General features: G+C 37.5%; 1 protein-coding gene across 1 annotated transcript in view; it reads left to right on the plus strand.

Moving 5' to 3' along the window:
* ajap1 (adherens junctions associated protein 1) overlaps nucleotides 1–18,443 on the plus strand; it is a gene marked incomplete at both ends in the record, with an annotated part of 48,129 nt that overhangs the window by 10,850 nt on the left and 18,836 nt on the right. The window contains one exon of the mRNA XM_081348968.1: nucleotides 16,705–17,435. Within this exon, the coding sequence (XP_081205094.1) occupies nucleotides 16,705–17,435 (731 nt within the window). The remainder of the gene's footprint in view (nucleotides 1–16,704; nucleotides 17,436–18,443) is intronic.

The following is an 18,443-nucleotide window of genomic DNA, read 5'->3' on the forward strand; positions in this document are numbered from 1 at the left end:
TCAAAGGCGTGGGCGAAGGTATAATGGGTGTATTAAATTGCATGAAATAATCCCGAAAAAAAGTACAAACACGGCAGAGATGCCAAGTTCAGCGGCTGAAATTAGCTGAGGTGACGTGATGCTAACAGCCTCTATATCTATAGACGTTTTTAATGAAAACTCCAAAAAGCAACGAAATTGTCAGACATCCATTATCCAATTTTGGACGTCCAATTTGGGTCCATTAAAGGGGTTGTTTTGTAACGCCAGGCGACGTCTTTTTTCAACGTCTACCGCATGTCTAATGTTGACGTCCGTGGGACCTCCGTGTAAGGGCTGTTTATAGTCCAAATGTGGTCGGTTGTGGACGTCTTTTCAACATCAAATTTAGACTAATTTTAGACGTCGTTTTTATACTACTTCTATAACTGTAGTCCCATGTTTCAAAAGGGTGGAGGACATGTTTTCTGTACCATGTATTAACATTTACATTTATGCATTTGGCATACATTGCATTACACATTTACATTTCTATCAGTTCTTGCTTTCCCTGGGAATCAAACCCATGATCTTGGCGTTGCAAGCGCCAACGCTCTACTGTTGGAGCTATAGGAAAGCTATATTAAGCTGTATTAATTTTCCTGTAGCTTTGTTTGGCAGCTAGTTTCAACAGAAAATGCATTACACCTTTGTATGCGTCTCCAGTTATCACCTGCTGCTGAGACAATCAAATGGAGTTTTTGGAAAATGATCTTAAATAATTATAAATAATCTGTATTCATATGTATTCATCATGTTGATAACAACAATGTTGATATTTGTAATTAAAAAAATATTACTTATTAATCATGTAAATTTCCTGCACCTGTCATAGACGTCCAAATGATGTCCAAAAAAATTACCCAGTTCGGTCAAATGTTGAAAGTCAATATGACATCCAAGTTGGGTCATGGTTGGATGTCCAAATAGTGGACCTAGTTCGGATGTCGAATAGATGGACTGACGGACCCAATATAGACATGATCTGCACGTCTATCCGACGTCCAATGTTTAGTGGGTAGTGCATGTTCTCAAAGGAATCCAACTGAAAGGCAGTGCTGGTTGTTCCCTCGATACTTGACAACGACGGAATTCAAAGGCGTGGTCGAAGGTATAATGGGTGTATTAAATTGCATGAAATAATCCCGAAAAAAAGTACAAACACGGCAGAGATGCCAAGTTCAGCAGCTGAAATTAGCTGAGGTGACGTGACGCTAACAGCAGACAAACTGCTAGTAGTGACAGCAGCGGCAATCCACCTGTCACTCAAGTGGCCACGCCCTTAATTATGCAGAACTTAAGGCTTGATATAATTTAAATGGATGAGTTAAAATTCACCCCCTCACAGTTTTCATGAAGGGCAAAATTAGCTATATAGACCAAAACCAATTTTTGCAATGTTTTTTTCTGCTGTAAAGTTGGGAATTTTAACATGGGGGATATATGGAATTGACTCCGTTTTGGACTCCATTGTCTCTAGCAGCCAGTCGATGAATTGCAGTTTAAGTCACTTCCGTATTGGCTTCAAGAGAGAGACTGGAAGGTTGCCGCTCGCACAAGATGCATCACTCATATTGTTTTGAATGGGGAAAAGTGCAACGTTTAATATGTCTGAATAAGTCCCGCCTTCTCAATCGCCAATTGGTTAAGTCATCGCGTCACTGCAGCTGCCGTTAGAAGCTCTAGTTCCCATAGTAACAGTCAGACGCGCGCTTCCACTGGCTGCGCATGTGCATTAGCTTGATCCAGCCTGAAAATTTTCGTTTTCTGTCATGATTCGAGCATTTAGAAACAAAATTTATGAGACAGTTGTTGTGAGATTTCATTGGTGATTTCAAATATGTAATTTAATCATAAGATTGGTGAACAGTTTTGGAGAATTTGATGTTTCCCCATTCAAAGAGATAGGAGCTGAACTTGATGGCCGCTGAGTGAAATGACTTGTCTTAAAGGGACTTTGTTCTGACCTCAATGAATCAGACTTTAAGTGACAGCTAAGTCTTGATTTTGTTTCGGGGGTCTATAGAATATGTTTTCATGTGTGAATGCTCTGAAAAACACCTTATTTTACTTTGTTGCAGCTCCTCTTTTTTCCAGTCTGTCAGTAACGTCTGTTTAGTTCCTGTCCCTATGAAGGCCCTCCTTCCAAAAAGTGCAATGTGCTCTGATTGGTCAGCTGGATCAGTGTGTTGTGATTGGTCAACCGCTTTGAATGTCTTTCGGATATGTCTCTCCCCTTACCATAACCATTTTAGATCCTTTGCAGATCTTTTTCATATTCAAACAGCAACATTACACACTAAAGAAAGTTAAAAATGTAAACAAAAGCATAATAGGTAAGGCAGTTCAGAGCCAGAGAGTATTTTAGGTAACGTAAGAAAATGAGGGTGAATATTGTTCAGGATTACTTTCTGAGTTGCTCTCTCATCTGTGTGTAATTTATGTATTGATGAATTTTCTGGTGTGCCGAGTCGTAAATTGCTTTGACCATCAAATCAAGTTGTGGCATAAGGGCACATTATACACACTCACTCACACACAGACACACACACACATCCACATTCATCATCTCAGCAGCGCTCCTCTACACTGATCTTCCTTTATGTTCAGTAAGGTCAGTAATCTCATCTCACAGATCTGCTTAGGGAAACTCTCTCTCTCCTTCTCCTTCACTGTCGCTTAATTAGTGTCTTGTCTTTACTGCTCCATATGTGTGTGGTGGGAGACTCGTGAAGTAGAATGGCAGGATTAATCTGGCAGAGGCGGTGCAGAAGAAAATGGAGTCCAGCACTGCTCATAATTTGCTTTTTTGCTCCGCTGGACAGGCGTTTTGCTCAGACGCTTGAGCCAGAACTGACCTTAAGGCTTTAAAATGCAGCAGTGTTGACCTCTCTCCTCTCTCAAACCGTTATTATTCTCGTCCACTCTGCCTTAAAGGTATAAACTCTTATTAAAGACAGTGAAAAGAACAAGTCATTGTTTCTTATCTATTTTGAATTCTTCGTCTCGGCTATCTCTCTCACTTTTTTTTTCCTCTCGGGAGCCATTTGAGAGCTTTTTGGAGTCCTGACCAGCATTTGATACCAAGAACCAAAAGAATAGTTTCTTTAGTACAAGAAAAGACAAAGACTTTAAATAGTTGCTATTGAGGTACATTTTGTAAAATACACAACTATTCAAAAGTTTGGAGTTGGTAAGATTGTTTTGTTTTGTTTTTGAAGTCTCTTATGCTCACCAATGCTGCATTCATTGTAACAAAATACACTAAAAACAGTAATATTGTGAAATATTATTATCATTTAATCTTCTTGGGTCTACGGATACGCCGGCTCGTCCTTCTGGATTTTTTTTTTCTCATAACAGCGGAAACAGCTTAAAATACTCTGTCACTTTTTGTCATACAGAAAACGAGTAATGCATGCATCATACTTTTATTTGTGTACACTCACAATAACGGCAAAAAAACTTGCGCTTTATTTGTAAAATAAAGAAAACAAACAGGGTGTGCTTTCTGCCGTCTCAATCTCTGTGAACTTCTTTCTGAAACACGTGGCAAAAATGAACCGAAATCCAGCGAATACTTGCCACACAGACATGAGAGATATGACTTAGAAAAGTTGAAGTGTCTACTTTTAAATTTAGTAATTCATATCGAAAACAAATATTCTCTGTTTATGTAATCCGTATGAAACCAACGAGAGGTACAGTTTCTCATGTGTCTTCTCATTATTTTTAATGTGACCACACGCTGCACAGGCTATTCACATGGCAATCGTCCACTTGACGTGAACCATGCGAACCTGTAAACGCCCCCTTCACCTCTAGAAACTGCATCAAGCTTCATCATTCCTCTGCTTTTCAACGAGTTTTGAAGTAGATGGGCTGTAGATGGAATTTTTTTTTCTATTTTGAAATATAATTTATCCCTGTGATGTGATGGCAAAGCTGAGTTTTCATCAGTCATTAACCCAGTCTTCAGTGTCACATGATCCTTCAGAAATCCTGATTTAGTGAACAAGAAACTTTTCTCATTATTAACAATGTTGAAAACAGTTGTAAAAACTGATTTTTTTTTTTTTCTTAAACAGTATTTATTGGAACTAGAAATCTTTTGTAACATTATACATTTCTTCACTTTTGAACAATTTAATCCTTTTTTAATAAACTTATAGTTTTTTTTTTCATTAAGAAATCTTCTAGTTTCCCTCTTCTAGTTGTATTTCATGCTCCCTCATGGCTTGCTGTTTGTCCGACCTTAGAACAGCCTGTGGGCATCGCAGACAGGTTACAGGTGAGGCCGTGTGCAGGTGAGACAGCGCATTTCCCGTCTTGCTCCCACGCCCCATGCTTGAGACAACCTCGTAGTGCGGCCGAGCTGAAAGCATAGATTATTAATAGAGCATATCTAGCCTGTGGTTTTAGGACCAGAATTAAACAACGTTGATGCTTGTCATTTAGAATTACACTGAGCCACTGAGCATTAAAGAGGCCTATTTTATAGACAGGTACTCAGTGATCCGGAATAAGCGAGGACATGTGGGCTGTCCATTCCGTTTTACTGATGAATCCACAGAAACCACATTTATTTCGTTATTATTATAGGTCTTTTTGCATACATTTTTTGCAGAGGCGGTTGTCAGTATTATTCCTGTCAGGCACTAAGAAATCCATCCTTTTCTCTGTCCGAGTGTAGGGGAGATGCCAAAAGCAAACTTTAAAGTCTCCTTCTATAATGCAAGAAGCGAGGGATAAAGCGAATGCACTGGAGGTCATCAGTTATCTGTTTTCCATCAGACTGCTTTTGGAAAAGGCAAATATCACTGTCAGATAAAGAGAAGAACGGTTGATGCTGTTGTCTCTCTGTTTCTTTCTGTCTATCTATCTATCTATCTTTCTGGCTTTTCATTTAGGCAGTTCCATCCAGTCAGATGAATAGGCATGTTTGATCACGAAGAGTTGCCCCCGGAGCAAGAAATGCGTGAGGGGAGTGAAAGAGAGAGAGAGAGAGAGAGAGAGAGAGAGAGAGATAGAGAGAGAGAGAGAGAGAGAGAGAGAGAGAGAGAGAGAGAGCGCAAAAGGACCCTCATGGAGCTATTCATGAGCTGCTTCTTGTAACGCAATGCAAATGAATGGATTCTTGTATCTGCGGAGTTCTATTTTAGGTGTGTGAAAAGCAGCATGGAGACTTGCTCAGGGAGATACTCACTATACAACCCAGGAAAGATGGGCTGAATGGACAGGAACTGTGTGTGTGTGTGTGTGTTGATGTGTGTGTGTGTGTGTGTGTGTGTGTGTGTGTGTTCTGGCACACATTTACTGTATGCATGTGCTGCTGTGTATGTGTGTACAGTGCTGAGTGTTTGGAGGATCTCATCATTTCAGGGCTGCTCGACCCACTTGCTCACTAACACTTATGCTCTCTTGAGCCACAAGCCATGATGCTTAACAGAAATCCCCAACACTGTATGAACACATGATGGATTATGCTGCTGTGGTTTTCAAAATGACCTCCATCTTTACTTATTTTTTCGTATTCTTCTCGGCATCTTCAGCATAGTAGCATCTTCAGTCCTACTCCCTGTCTGCCCAGAGAAGATGAATGCTATGTCAAATAAATCAAGAAATCTTTTGCTCACCCTGGATGACATCACCATCATTAACACAAAGACAAGTATGTAATTTAATGTGACTGAACTGACCTCATGATTAGCCTACTACTGAAAGGTAGTTTATTTCTTTTATTCAGCAAGGACATTGATCAAAAGTGTCTTTAAAGACTTTTAAACTGTTACAAAAAAATCCATTTTAAATAAATGCTGTTCTTTTGCACTCTCTGTTAATCAAGGAATCCTGAAAAAATGTATCATGGTTTCCACAAAAATATAAGGCATCAACTGTTTTCAATATTGATAATAATAGGACTGGGCATTGACACAAATTTCACGATTCGATTCGTTTCAATTTACAAGATTGAGATTTGAGATTCGATATTGATTAATTAGGGGCTATCATTAGCAAATTTAAATATCTCTCAACTAATGCTATAAACTATACAGGGAATATAGTATTAACACTATAATATTAAAGGTTAAAATTAAAACTTAAAATGACACAAAAGTAAGTTTTTAACGTTATATTAATACATTATACAGGTTACATTATTATGTAATGATAATTATGTTTCTGCTTGGGTTTTTTTTTTCCGGACCGAATGCAATGATTGGAGGTTGCAAGATGTATACATGAATGCAAGTGGAGGTTTGCCGCTCATTCAGAGGAACAGAGAGGGTGAGGCTTCTAGAAAGTCTCATTGTGAAGCAACCACCAGTCACAACCAATTTACTGACAGTAAACAAACAAAAAAAACAACAACTGAGCTTTCTCTCTACTCTTGCCCACCCATGCCTTGCCCTGACATCTTTTCCCAATGTTGTGCAGTTGTGACTGGCAGCCAGAAGCCGAGGCGCTGTCCAAGGTGCTGAAGAGAGACCTGCTGCTCATTTGATTTGAGTCTCAGCTCCAGACAGCACCAGCTGTCTAGCACATCTCTGAAACAACTCAAGAAAATGTTGTTCAGTGTAATCCCAGTGCACTTTCTTGGGACTTTTATGTCTTATTTCTGCAGGTATGGCACTTTTTTTTTTTTTTTTTTTGCTGATTCATAAATCTGTTTGGAGAAATAACATCTTTACACTGAAGTGCTCAGGCATGTCTTTGAAAAACTGGGAAGATAATCTCACTGATTTGCTGTACTACTTAAGACCTGTCAGCAGATTAATGTGTGAAATCTTTCCTACAGCGAGTAAATGGCAGGGCTTTGCAATGACATCACATCTCCCCAATGAGAGAGCAGGGATTTGTCCTTTTCCTTGGCTAAGCCTCATTACACACTCACATACGCAGACACCCCTGTCATGTCTTTCCAGTTTGCTTCTGACGCTTCTATATTCATATAATTACTAAGAGATACTTTCTGGACAGCTTTCCACTGGTCATTTCTAAGCCAAACAAATAAGCACTGCTGTCCAGTTCAATACAGTATATACAATGTGGTATTTGTGTACGTGTTCTATTGATCATGCTAACAGTAATTCATCAAATAATGGAGGCATGGAAACATTGTTTGTTTCCCTACTTTAATACTTATAATACTAATAATACCTACTTTAATACTAATACTTAATATAATACTTAATAATACTTAAACATTTAAATTAACTTTTTTATATAGAGGTAGCATTTAGTTTTTGCAGCAGCATTTCATTTTTGCTGTGGTTTCAAGAAAAGGTTTAGAGAATCTGTAAAGTTTCATTGGCAATGATTGGCATACTAAAATTGTATTATTACAAGCCATAAGACTTTTAGTTATCTCTCTCTCTCTCTCTCTCTCTCTCTCTCTCTCTCTCTCTCTCTCTCTCTCTCTCTCTCTCTCTCTCTCTCTCTCTCTCTCTCTGAGACATTGTATGTGTGCGTGCAGGCACGTGCACAGGTAGGGCTCAACCTGTGCCGAGACACATGCCCTTTTTGCCCTTACACTCCGAAGTGCCCTTTTTTGGGTGGTTTTTTTTTTTTTTTTTAAATCAATGCTATTGGTCACCATTTACGTCTGTCTGTCTGTTTTACAAATATTTAGCCAATGAAAGTTCTTAAAATGAACTTGTGTAAGTCGTATTCGATCCTCAAGCTGTCAGTAAGCTGATAACTCCGCCCCCTCTATATTCACTGAATCCTGAAGTTCCACAGCAGCCGCACAGTAGATATAGCTGAACGAAGTTTTGAGAAGGGTAAATAAATATCTTGTTGTTTGAATAAGTAGGCTACTACTAAACACTATGTCTATAAAAGCTAGTATTTTATTCATTTGATGTCTGACTCACTGAGACATGTGGGACGTCGCCTGAGACTGAGAGGTATGGCTAGCATTTGCCATCTAGTCATAGCCAATACATAGACACTTAAATAGCCTGTGCATACAGTAGCATTTCATCTTTTATAAAATGCGATTTTGGACAAATATATTTTACAGCAGGAGAAACTGAGCGCCCATATAGGTACAACTGACTAGTTTGTAACCTGTTGATGAAAATGTAATGTGATGCCGCCGGCGCCGTTTTAATGACGGACAAAAAATGCACATTTGCACACATTCGCTGGTCAAAAACTATATACTGATAAGTAGCCTAATACAACATCATATAATTTGTTTTTACCATTGGAAAAATAACAGGTGCGCCCCCGTGCTGTTTCATACTGGAACTTACACAAAGCGACGAGTGATCCTCGTCACCTAGGTAACATATTTCTAAGAAGTACAAGACATTTCTTCTTTGATTTATGATTGCTGATACACTTAATTTATTAACATTTAGACTAATCATGTTATGGTTAATTCAAGGCTGTTAATATGCACATATTATCTAGCTAATTTTTTAATCTATAGTATTCTATACTCTCCGCTCGTCCTCACATGGTTTTACTACAGTAATATTGTAGTAGTGACTTAAAAAAACATTACAGAAGATCACTGTGAAATCTTTATATTTTATCATGCAAAATGGAATTCATGATTTAATTCATTTCAAGGCTTCATTTATTTGATCCAAAATACAGCAAAAACAGTAATATTGTGAAATATTTTTACAATTTAAAATAACTGTTTTCTATTTGAATATATTTTAAAATGTAATTTATTTCTGTGATCAAAGCTGCATTTTCAGCATCATTACTCCAGTTCAGTACTCTTCAGTGTCACGTGATCCTTCAGAAATGCTTTTCACTGCAACTGTACTTTTCACACTATTTTTTTTATTTTTTTATTGCTGGCTTCAAGAGACCAACATCCCTGGCTCACAGAAGGTTGCTGTTAGGTTAAAAGAAGCCCTTAAAACCATGTTTATCTATATTATCTATATTATTATTATTATGGTTGTTATTAATCGTGAATAAATCTAAAGCTTTTGAGACTATTATTTTGTGTTATTGAACATGGGAGGGGGGTGCCCTTTTTTTAGTTTCAGCACATGCCCCTCAAAAGGTCTGTGCACGGCCCTGTGTGCGTGTGTGAATGTGTGAGTGTGTGTGTGTGTGTGTGTGCGTATGTATATGTGTGTTGAGAGGGTGTATGTGTGAAGAGGGAGTCATGTTCTGTCATCATTGTGTCAGGGATATGAAATGTCAGTGCAAGGCTGTTGGAGATATCTCCCCCACAGTCACAACACACACAAACACTCACACAGCTGAGCTCTCCAGTGGTGCACACACACACACACACACACACACACACACACACACACACACACACACACACACACACACACACACACACACACACACACACACACACACACACACACACACACACACACACACACACTTGTTCTGTAGCACACAGATCAGAGCATGTGAAACAGCCATTTATATCCCAGTAGTCCAGCAGGAAGCATATTCTGATGCGGCGCTACCTATACGCTCATGTGCTAATGGGCCAGTGTGAGGGCAACAGCTGCCTGTTCATTACTGCCAGTCTCTAAATATGTAACGTGAAATCCTTCCAGTTCATTTATGAACCATAAATGAAAGACAAGTGCAATTGTGTCCAATGATGGTATGTTTTTGCAGTTGCAATTGGTATTCACGTTAACTTTTTTTGTGCATTTGAATTGAGCTACATTCTCAGCTTATATTTAATTAGGTATGTTTCCATCCAGCTATTTTTATGCACATTTTGGGATATCGCATAAAAAAACGTTGGATAGAAATGCCAAAATATGCATACATTTTAAAAATGCACATAAAAAAGTGTCATTTTGCAATGCCTGAGCAAAGTCTGATGTCAAAGTGGTTTAATTACCTGGCAAGACTGTTACACGACTGTGTTCCCAAACAGCAGGCATCCTCCTCAGAAAGCAAGATAACTTTATTGCATTTCTTCTGCGTGCTCTGAGGGGCGAGTAAATTATTATATACGAAATTGCTATATACAGTGGCTTCTCCTATACTGCAGCAACTTCCATTTTTCTTAGTGATATTTAGCGCCAGTTTCAGGGAGTGACATTGTTTTCTTTTTGTCTCACTGGATGGAAACGGTGCTTTGTTCACAAATATTTATGCGATATTACAAATTTGGATGGAAACATAGCAATTGAAGTTGGCATGAAATGTAAGTTGTGATAGTTTTTTCTTCCCTATTGTGACTTCTGATATCTGAGTTAAACGGCAAAAAAATGTAGGCTGGGACTTTATTGGATCATTGGATCATTGTGGTTTGCTATTGCTGTGTTCTCTTGTGAGTGACGGGTTGTTGTTACAATTGAAAAGGAAGGTATTTTTATTAAAGATTATGAGAGCACAAGTATTCCATAAAAACAAGAATTTGTCCATATGTGACCCTGGACCACAAAACCAGTCTTATGTGTAATTTTTTTTAAAATTGAGATTTATACATCATCTGAAAGCTGAATACATAATCTTTCCATTGATATTATGTTTGTTAGGATATGACAATATTTGGCCTAGATACAACTATTTGAAAATCTGGAATCTGAGGGTGCAGAAAAATCAAAATATTGAGAAAATCGCCTTTAAAGTTGTCCATTTCTATAGGCGATTGTGCTGCATCCACTCACAAAAATACATTTTTTATATGTTTAAGGTGGGAAATTTACAAAATATCTTCATGGATCATGATCTTTACTTAATATCCTGATGATTTTTGGCATAAAAGAAAAATCGATAATTTTGACCCATACAATGTTTTGTTGGCTATTGCCACAAATATACCTGTGCGACTTAAGACTGGTTTTGTGATCCAGGGTCACATATGACTTTTGTTGGTCGTATGGTAATCATACAAAAAATGCATGTGTACATTTTACATACAAGTAGCTATGAATACTAATTTGATCACCCTGTTTTTTAATAAGCAAAACAGCAGGGGGACTGTATTAATAGGCATATATTCATGCATTCCATACATTTTTATAAATACAGACTATAAGAACTGAATTAGATTGGATATCTTCATTGTTATGTGTCATTGGAAGTAAATATTAGCCAATTTGGTGCTTTCAGACTACCATGGGTTATCTTATGAAATACATTAGTAATATTTGTAAATACAGATAATTTTACCTGTTCAATTACATTTCCGTTATTTTCACTCTGCTTAGTATAAACCAACTGACTGATCCAAGGATTCAGTCGGCTGTATGAGGATCAGACTGACTCACATTTAAGCTGCCTGCTTATCCAAAATACAGGCATGGAATCCATATTTATTTGCAACACTTCTCTGAAGTGTAATTTAGCTGAAAAATCGGACCATGAGTCATATGTCAGTGAGCATTTGGCTTGCCATCAGAAACCATTCGAGTCTGGTTTCTCGAGTTGCGTTTCTTGTGTCTGGAGAGAGTATGTGTGATGATTCGTAATGGAACGAATGAGTTCACAGCACTTGATTGTCTTGTGTGAAGACATTCACTCATCGGATCTGAACACAGCTGAGTAACTAGTACTGGATGTTCCTGTATTTTCCACCAGCCATATGCTTATCTACCAAACGTCTGATCTCATTAATAATAACCTGGGACAGTGCTTACCATAATCCCTGTGGATATACTGTATAAGGCTTTGCATGCGTATGTTTTTGATATTCCTTTGTTTAACATGTGGTCTCACATTGACAATATGAGATTAAAAAATTCATTTAGACCTGGAAAAGTTTGAGAATTTCGAGCATTTTTTTTGTAATACTTTATTTTACAGTGTGCCTGTTACACATCTTACATGTACTTACTATAGTAATAACAGTAAATTATGCATAATTACAAGCAACTATGCCTAAACCAAACCTAAAGTTGTTTTTAGAAAGGAAGTTAACAAATGTCTTGTTTTTCATTCATTTAAAGGTGAGGTATTGTGAGTTGCTGAACTTGATGGTGTTTTTCTCTCCATATATGATTTTTCTTCCATTTTGTAAGCATGGAGAGGACCACAATGAAAGTTAGCCTTTGGCTTTTTTGTGTATATTATCCTCAACATTTTTGAAATGTTGTATGAACTTTCTTTGTGCAATTTTTTTTTCATACATCAAACCATAAATATATAGTTAGTATATGTTGTTAATTAATGTTACTCAGTATGTATTTGTGTAGCTACCCAAGAATAAATAAATAAATAAATAAATGTTGTGATGTAAAAGGAATGAAGATGTATTTAAGATGCTGCACAATTTCTTGGTTGTCAAATTTGTGGCATTGTTCATGTGAACCACTGATGATTAGATGTTCTTGATTCCATTGAAGCCCAAGATGCTCTTTGAATCGTTTCAAATGCTGGAGAACATGATCATTAGGTTTTACACAAACTTCATGCAGATTGAGTGCTACTGTCGTTACCGCAAAGGTAATCAAACTTGCGTATTACAGAAGGAATCTGCCTACCTTGTGGTATTATGTATTACTTAAATAGCTGTCGGTATTATTTGCTGGTTGTAAAAGTACTGTGTGATGTGTTAGTCATGGCTGGATTTTGACATCTAGTCCTGAGAGGGGCAGTGAATGACTGTCTATACGAGGGAGTCAAATAAGACCAGTTCCACCCTGCAACACTAATCAGAACTCACTGAGCAACATAATGAATCCACATGTTAATGTAGAGAAGAATAGACAAATGTGGGAGAGGAAGGGATGAAGAGAGGGAAAGTTCAAGTAGTCAAAAGAGTGTTCTCTCTTCTCTGTGTAATGGTTAATAAACCCTTTTTATTGTATCATTCCCCATCATTTGTTGCATCATCAAACTAAGTGTCTGTAACCTTTAGCTTCAGAGCTCTAGGAACAAGTGCTTCTGAAGCTCCAGATTCTGTATGAATCAGTGAAACCACAGACAATATGAAGAGGAGGAGGAGCCAGGCCAATTATTCAAATTTGCTGAAGTTGCAATGATCAACTAATGCAAGATGAATGGGATGGGAACATGATATTGGATTACATTGGACTTCACTACAATAGCAGATCTTTTACACAGAAAGACCAAAGCTGTAAGTCCTCCTGGAAATCACAAATATATATATATATATATATATATATATATATATATATATATATATATATATATATATATATATATATATATATATATATATATATATATATATAGTCGCAAAAATAAACTGTTTATATCACGCAAGTCTGAGAAAAAAGTCACAATTTGTACAATTGTGAAAAAAAAGTCAGAATTTCGAGATGTAAACGCGCAATTGTGAGAAAAACAGTCAGAATTGTAAGATAAAAAGTCGCAATTATGTTTTAAATTATTATTATTTTTTTATTCCTTTGCGGAAACAAGCTTCCATAATCTTTCTTAGGCATAGTTTTTGTTACACTGGCTAATTATTTTAGAAACCACTAAATTATGTTTCATTTATGCATAAAAACTATTTGCAATGTATAAAGAATACATGCATTAAAACATATTCTCTGAAAATCTCTATATCTCACAATTTTGCTTTTCATTAAATTGATCGTTTTTTACGATGTTTAGATAATGTTACTAGAAAAGAAGAGCAATGCTGATAAGGAAAAAAGTTTTTGTTTTTGGCAGTGAATACTTTTTTGGCCTGATTTGGTCTAAAAATATTACAATTCTCATATTATTTTGGCAGGTTTTATTGGTGATTTGTTAAATGCTATTGAAATAGAAGCTTGGCATTAGTTTTGGAGATTTCAGGCTTTCCACAGAGCTGGAGTCTGGCATATCTGACTGGAAGTAGCTGTTTGGTGTGTTTCAAAGATGTCCTAAAAGGACTTTGGTCAAACTCATGATCAGTTCAGTCAGTGTTTTGAATGTTATTCCCTTTAACAGAGCGAGATTTAAAAGGAGATGGTCTTATCATAATCTTTCAGGCTTTTTCAGATCACATATTTTCCATTTAACTTTTTAGGAACTCCCAAGCTGCTGCTTTTAACTTGCTTGTGTCAGGAAATTTGTTATTTTGGCACTTTCATTTATTAAGTAAATTATATATTTCCCCCCATTATCATGAATATGGATGAGAAAAGAAATTATATATTCCCAGTGAGTCTATATTTGTGCTGCTGTTAAATCTAAGCAACTAAGCACAAATCTTATGCAAGCTTGCAAACATAGTAAACATGAACCTAATGAATATTCAAAAGGGGAAATTCTTGTAGTTTTAATTTATTGTATTGCCTTATTTTATTTTTATTTTTTTTTTCAGCAAAACTGCACAGAATGCAAGTTTGTTGAGTAAATTATATAAAGTACTGTTATTCACCAGTTGGCTGGTAATTTTATTAAGAACTTTTACATTGGGTTCAATGCAATTAAATCAGTTGTTGGGGAACAAGTTGTGGTTAAAAAAAACAACACACCTTCATATGAATATTCATATGAATGGCAAGTAATGGGAAGAGGTTTCCCCATGTCATCTTAATTGGTCAGTATGGCAAAAATCTAATTTTGGACCCTGAATGTGTGTGTTTGTAGTCTGGAAATTCAAATTGGGTACTTTGAAAATCGAAATAAAAACAAGACCTTTGCTTTGTGGCTGACGTGTTGAATAGCAATGGAGAATCTAAATGGGTTGCACAATGCTGAACTGACCCGAATCATAGCTGATGCGTTATAAGAAAAGAGCAGGGAGGGGTTGTTCATGAAAAATTGTCCTCAGTGTTTCTCACTCTAATTCACACCCTGTCTTGTGTGACTCTTAATTTAGCCCTCATTAATATCATATCAGCCTCCTTGAATTCACAATGCAGCCACCCAATTTCATCAAAAACCAGCGGGCGGTGATCATTAATAGCACAACATCGGTTCCGTTAAGTCTCCTTAAGTAAATACATTGATGTTCCTGACAGGAATTACATTCTAATGTAACACATTAGCACTGGGAGTGTGAGTCAGACCCCTCGGGGTCCAGCCCAATGGGATTGAAGGACCTTATTAGTGGGGTAAAATCTCTGTTGAGTGGCCAACCCAAGGTTCTGACCCAGTTCAGTCAGACCAGATACCACAAGTGCGCTTTTTTTCTGAATAACAACGGAGAAAAATGTAAAGAGAGGCTAGAAGAGGGGAAAATGGAGAGCAAGGGCCCTCTCATAGTGTGCTTGAAGAATCCATCTTAATCATGAACAGATGAAGCAGCATGCCAAACACACTCTCTTAAGTACAGGTAAATGAAAGAGCTCTTTAGATGAAGGGAATTTATTCCTCTTTGGAATGGAGGTTTTATTAACTCTTTTAGTATTTTCAGATATATGATTTTCAAATATTACACTTTATGTTTTGGACTTGTTGGTTCAGACAAGCTGGTTCACCAATAGGTCAGATATCTCAATAGAAATCCATCACCTCTGAACTCAAATCAACAGCAAAAGCCATTAAGCCTAGGCCTAGGTGTGGGCTCTTTAATCCCTCTAAATTAGCCTTTGACCGTGACCAATAGTGGAAGGACAGGAGAGATTACAGAAATGCCTTGATGAAGTCTCTTTCTGTTTGGATCAATAGAGACTCTTGGCTTCTAGATGAGCTGAGGGTATGGCAGCTCACTCCAATGTGTTTGAGGTTCTGAAATGAAAAACAAAACAAACAGCACCCTTCAAGTGGAAGTCCAGCTAAAACAACTCATAGAGGTAGAATCACAGTGGAAATGGGACATTTTATGGTTTGAAGAGTCTGTTATTTTACCTGTGGTTTTTAAACTGGTTTCAGGGATCCTCAGGGGACCACAAGGGGGTGCAAGGGTGTCCTTGAAAATATTGAGAGAAATCGTACAAAATGCTTTTTTATGGCTCTCATAACAATGAAATGTGATTGATGTGACACCAATTTGATCATATTACTAGTTAATTCTGCTTTTAAAAGACTAAGAAATCATGAGATTAATTGCTGCTTTTATTTGCCAGCATTTAGTAACAAAATATTTGGAAATAGTTTGTGGGGAAAATTATATAAATATATAATATAATTAATTGTATTTTTTTTTTTACTTTCTCTCAATATAATATAAATGGGTTTTCATACATTTATTTGTATACATTTTATAGCTATGTTTATATTTAATAAGTCTGTTGCTCATCATTAGATCACTGACAGACACTAATTTTAGCAGATTCCGAAACATATCAGACATTTAGCACACTTTTAGCCAAAGCAACATACCATGCATTCCAGCAAGACATTTTTTCAATACGTTTAAACCCATGACCTTGATGTTGCTAGTGCCATGAGACCAATTCAGCTGCAAGAAAATTTGTTTACAAAGCCAAGTAATTGAAGAGTGTGAGGGTTAATACTTAGAAAGTAAATGTCTTTGAAAACAACATTGAAGTCTGCTTTTAGCATCTAGCTGTTAAAGGACAATCACACATCTAATTAATATTGGAGTTCAATTTATGAAAACTTAGTGAGTCACAGAGCAGAACGAAGCCTAGAGCAAAAATCACTAGACTGGAAAATGGTGTTGGAAATAAGGACATTACAAAGAGTGCCGTAAAGCCCAATCTACTGTAGTCAGTCCTACGATCCCATAAGAGAGTCTTTAAGGTAAAGAAGTTGTGTAAATTGTGTCGAGCACGCATACTCTTTCTGTGATGCACAAATCACGCACTTTGATTGAGATTATCCAATGTGGCTGATTTCTCTCTCCTTTTTTCTGCTCTCTAGTTCCATGGTTGCTTGGAGACCTGGAGGAATGCTGGGATGTAGAATGTGGATCCTCTTCATCCTTGTACATTTCACAATGGATCTGTCTCTGTGTGCACCAGCGGGCCAGGGGCTTACCCTCAAACTACTGCCCAGATCAGTGCCCCGCCGGCAGCCGCACCCTCTGCCCAGCCGGGACACGCTCAACGGCCAGCACTTGAGGACTCTGGGTGTCTTGCTTCATGGTGTTCCCCCTCCCTTGCCATCACTAGGTAACCATGGGGAGCTGGCGGGCAACAAACTGTGGGGGCGGAAAAACCGCCGGTCTCTCCAAAAACGACAACTTTGTTTGGAGTGTAAATGGACCCCCTCCGACAAAGGGAAGTTGGTTGCACTACCGGAGGGGAGTAAATCTGATTTAAATCTGCATTTATCTCGCTCACGGAGGCAGCTGAAAGGGGATGGCTATGACTCCCTGGAGGGGAGGACCACAACAGTGGCAGGATTTATTGACTGGGGCCCCACAGGGGCAGACGAGGTGATTGAGGAGGAGGCGAAGGTGACCCCGAACACCACCGTCACCTCTTTAGCCCCCTCCACCACCACAGTTACCATAACTAGCACTACCACACGCAGCCCCCAAAGGACGTATGCGGTGATTACAACCGTGCATCCTAAGAGGCACAGCACCACACAGCCAAGCAACTCCAGAGTGACTGCCAAACCACAGAAACCTTTTGGGGAGACACCAGGTAGGACATAAATCTTAATGGCAACTGTTTTTTTCATGTAGCTTTTGTTTTCTAATAAGTGTAAGATATTTAATCAGCTTTTGGTGAAAGGTCATTCATGAACATGGCACAGAGGTTCTTGGATCACAAACCACAATGCAGTGTATCAAAAACACTGTGTGGGTTCTTTGAAAAACTGTGGGTGGAAAATACTCACGAAGCTGTAATTGGCACACAACTGCCCAGTTATTTACAGCAAAGAAGGTGGTTGAATTGTCGAAGGGCCAAGAGTGTGCAGCTAGCTAGCTTTTTTTGTGAAAATATTGGCTTAAAATTTTAATTTGGTGTGAAACACCTCAGCTGCTGTATAATTATGGAAAACAAGCAAATAGGGAAAAATAACACAATGTACTGGTGTTGCACTTTGGTTATTTTGGTTATTAGGCTAATGGGAATGTGGTGTCCAAGTAGAGATTTTCAAGATTACCAAGTAGTAGCGGGACGAATACAGAGGAAAGATGGCAGTCCAGTGTTGGATGGCAGTCCAGTGTTGTCTGAACGTGAATTGAGATTAAATTTATAATGAATTGGCCACTCATAGCATGAAGAATCAGAATAACAGGAAAAGGAACTGGTAATGACATTCTTGGAAATACAGTGTTCTTCCATGCTGGTCTATAAAATGAAAGTTGTGTTCAGTGATTTTTTTACACACAGAAACACGTAACATAAATTATTATATATTTTATATTATAATATATCAATTATTATATTTAATATTTAATTATATATTTTATTTAAACACTACCGTTTCATATTTTTGAAAGATGTCTCTTATCCTCGTCTAGTCTGCATTTCTTTAATTAAAATCATAGAAAGCTGATTTTTTCAGCTGATATGCTGATTTGCTGTTCAAGAAACATTTCTGCTTGGGATCAATGTTGAAACAGTTGTGCTCCTTTATTTTTGTAGAAACCTTGATGCTTTTTATACTTCAGGATACTTTGATGAATATAATTGTTTGTCTGA

The sequence above is a fragment of the Scardinius erythrophthalmus genome (assembly GCF_964197995.2).
Source record: "Scardinius erythrophthalmus genome assembly, chromosome: 20".
Lineage (NCBI taxonomy): Eukaryota > Metazoa > Chordata > Actinopteri > Cypriniformes > Leuciscidae > Scardinius > Scardinius erythrophthalmus.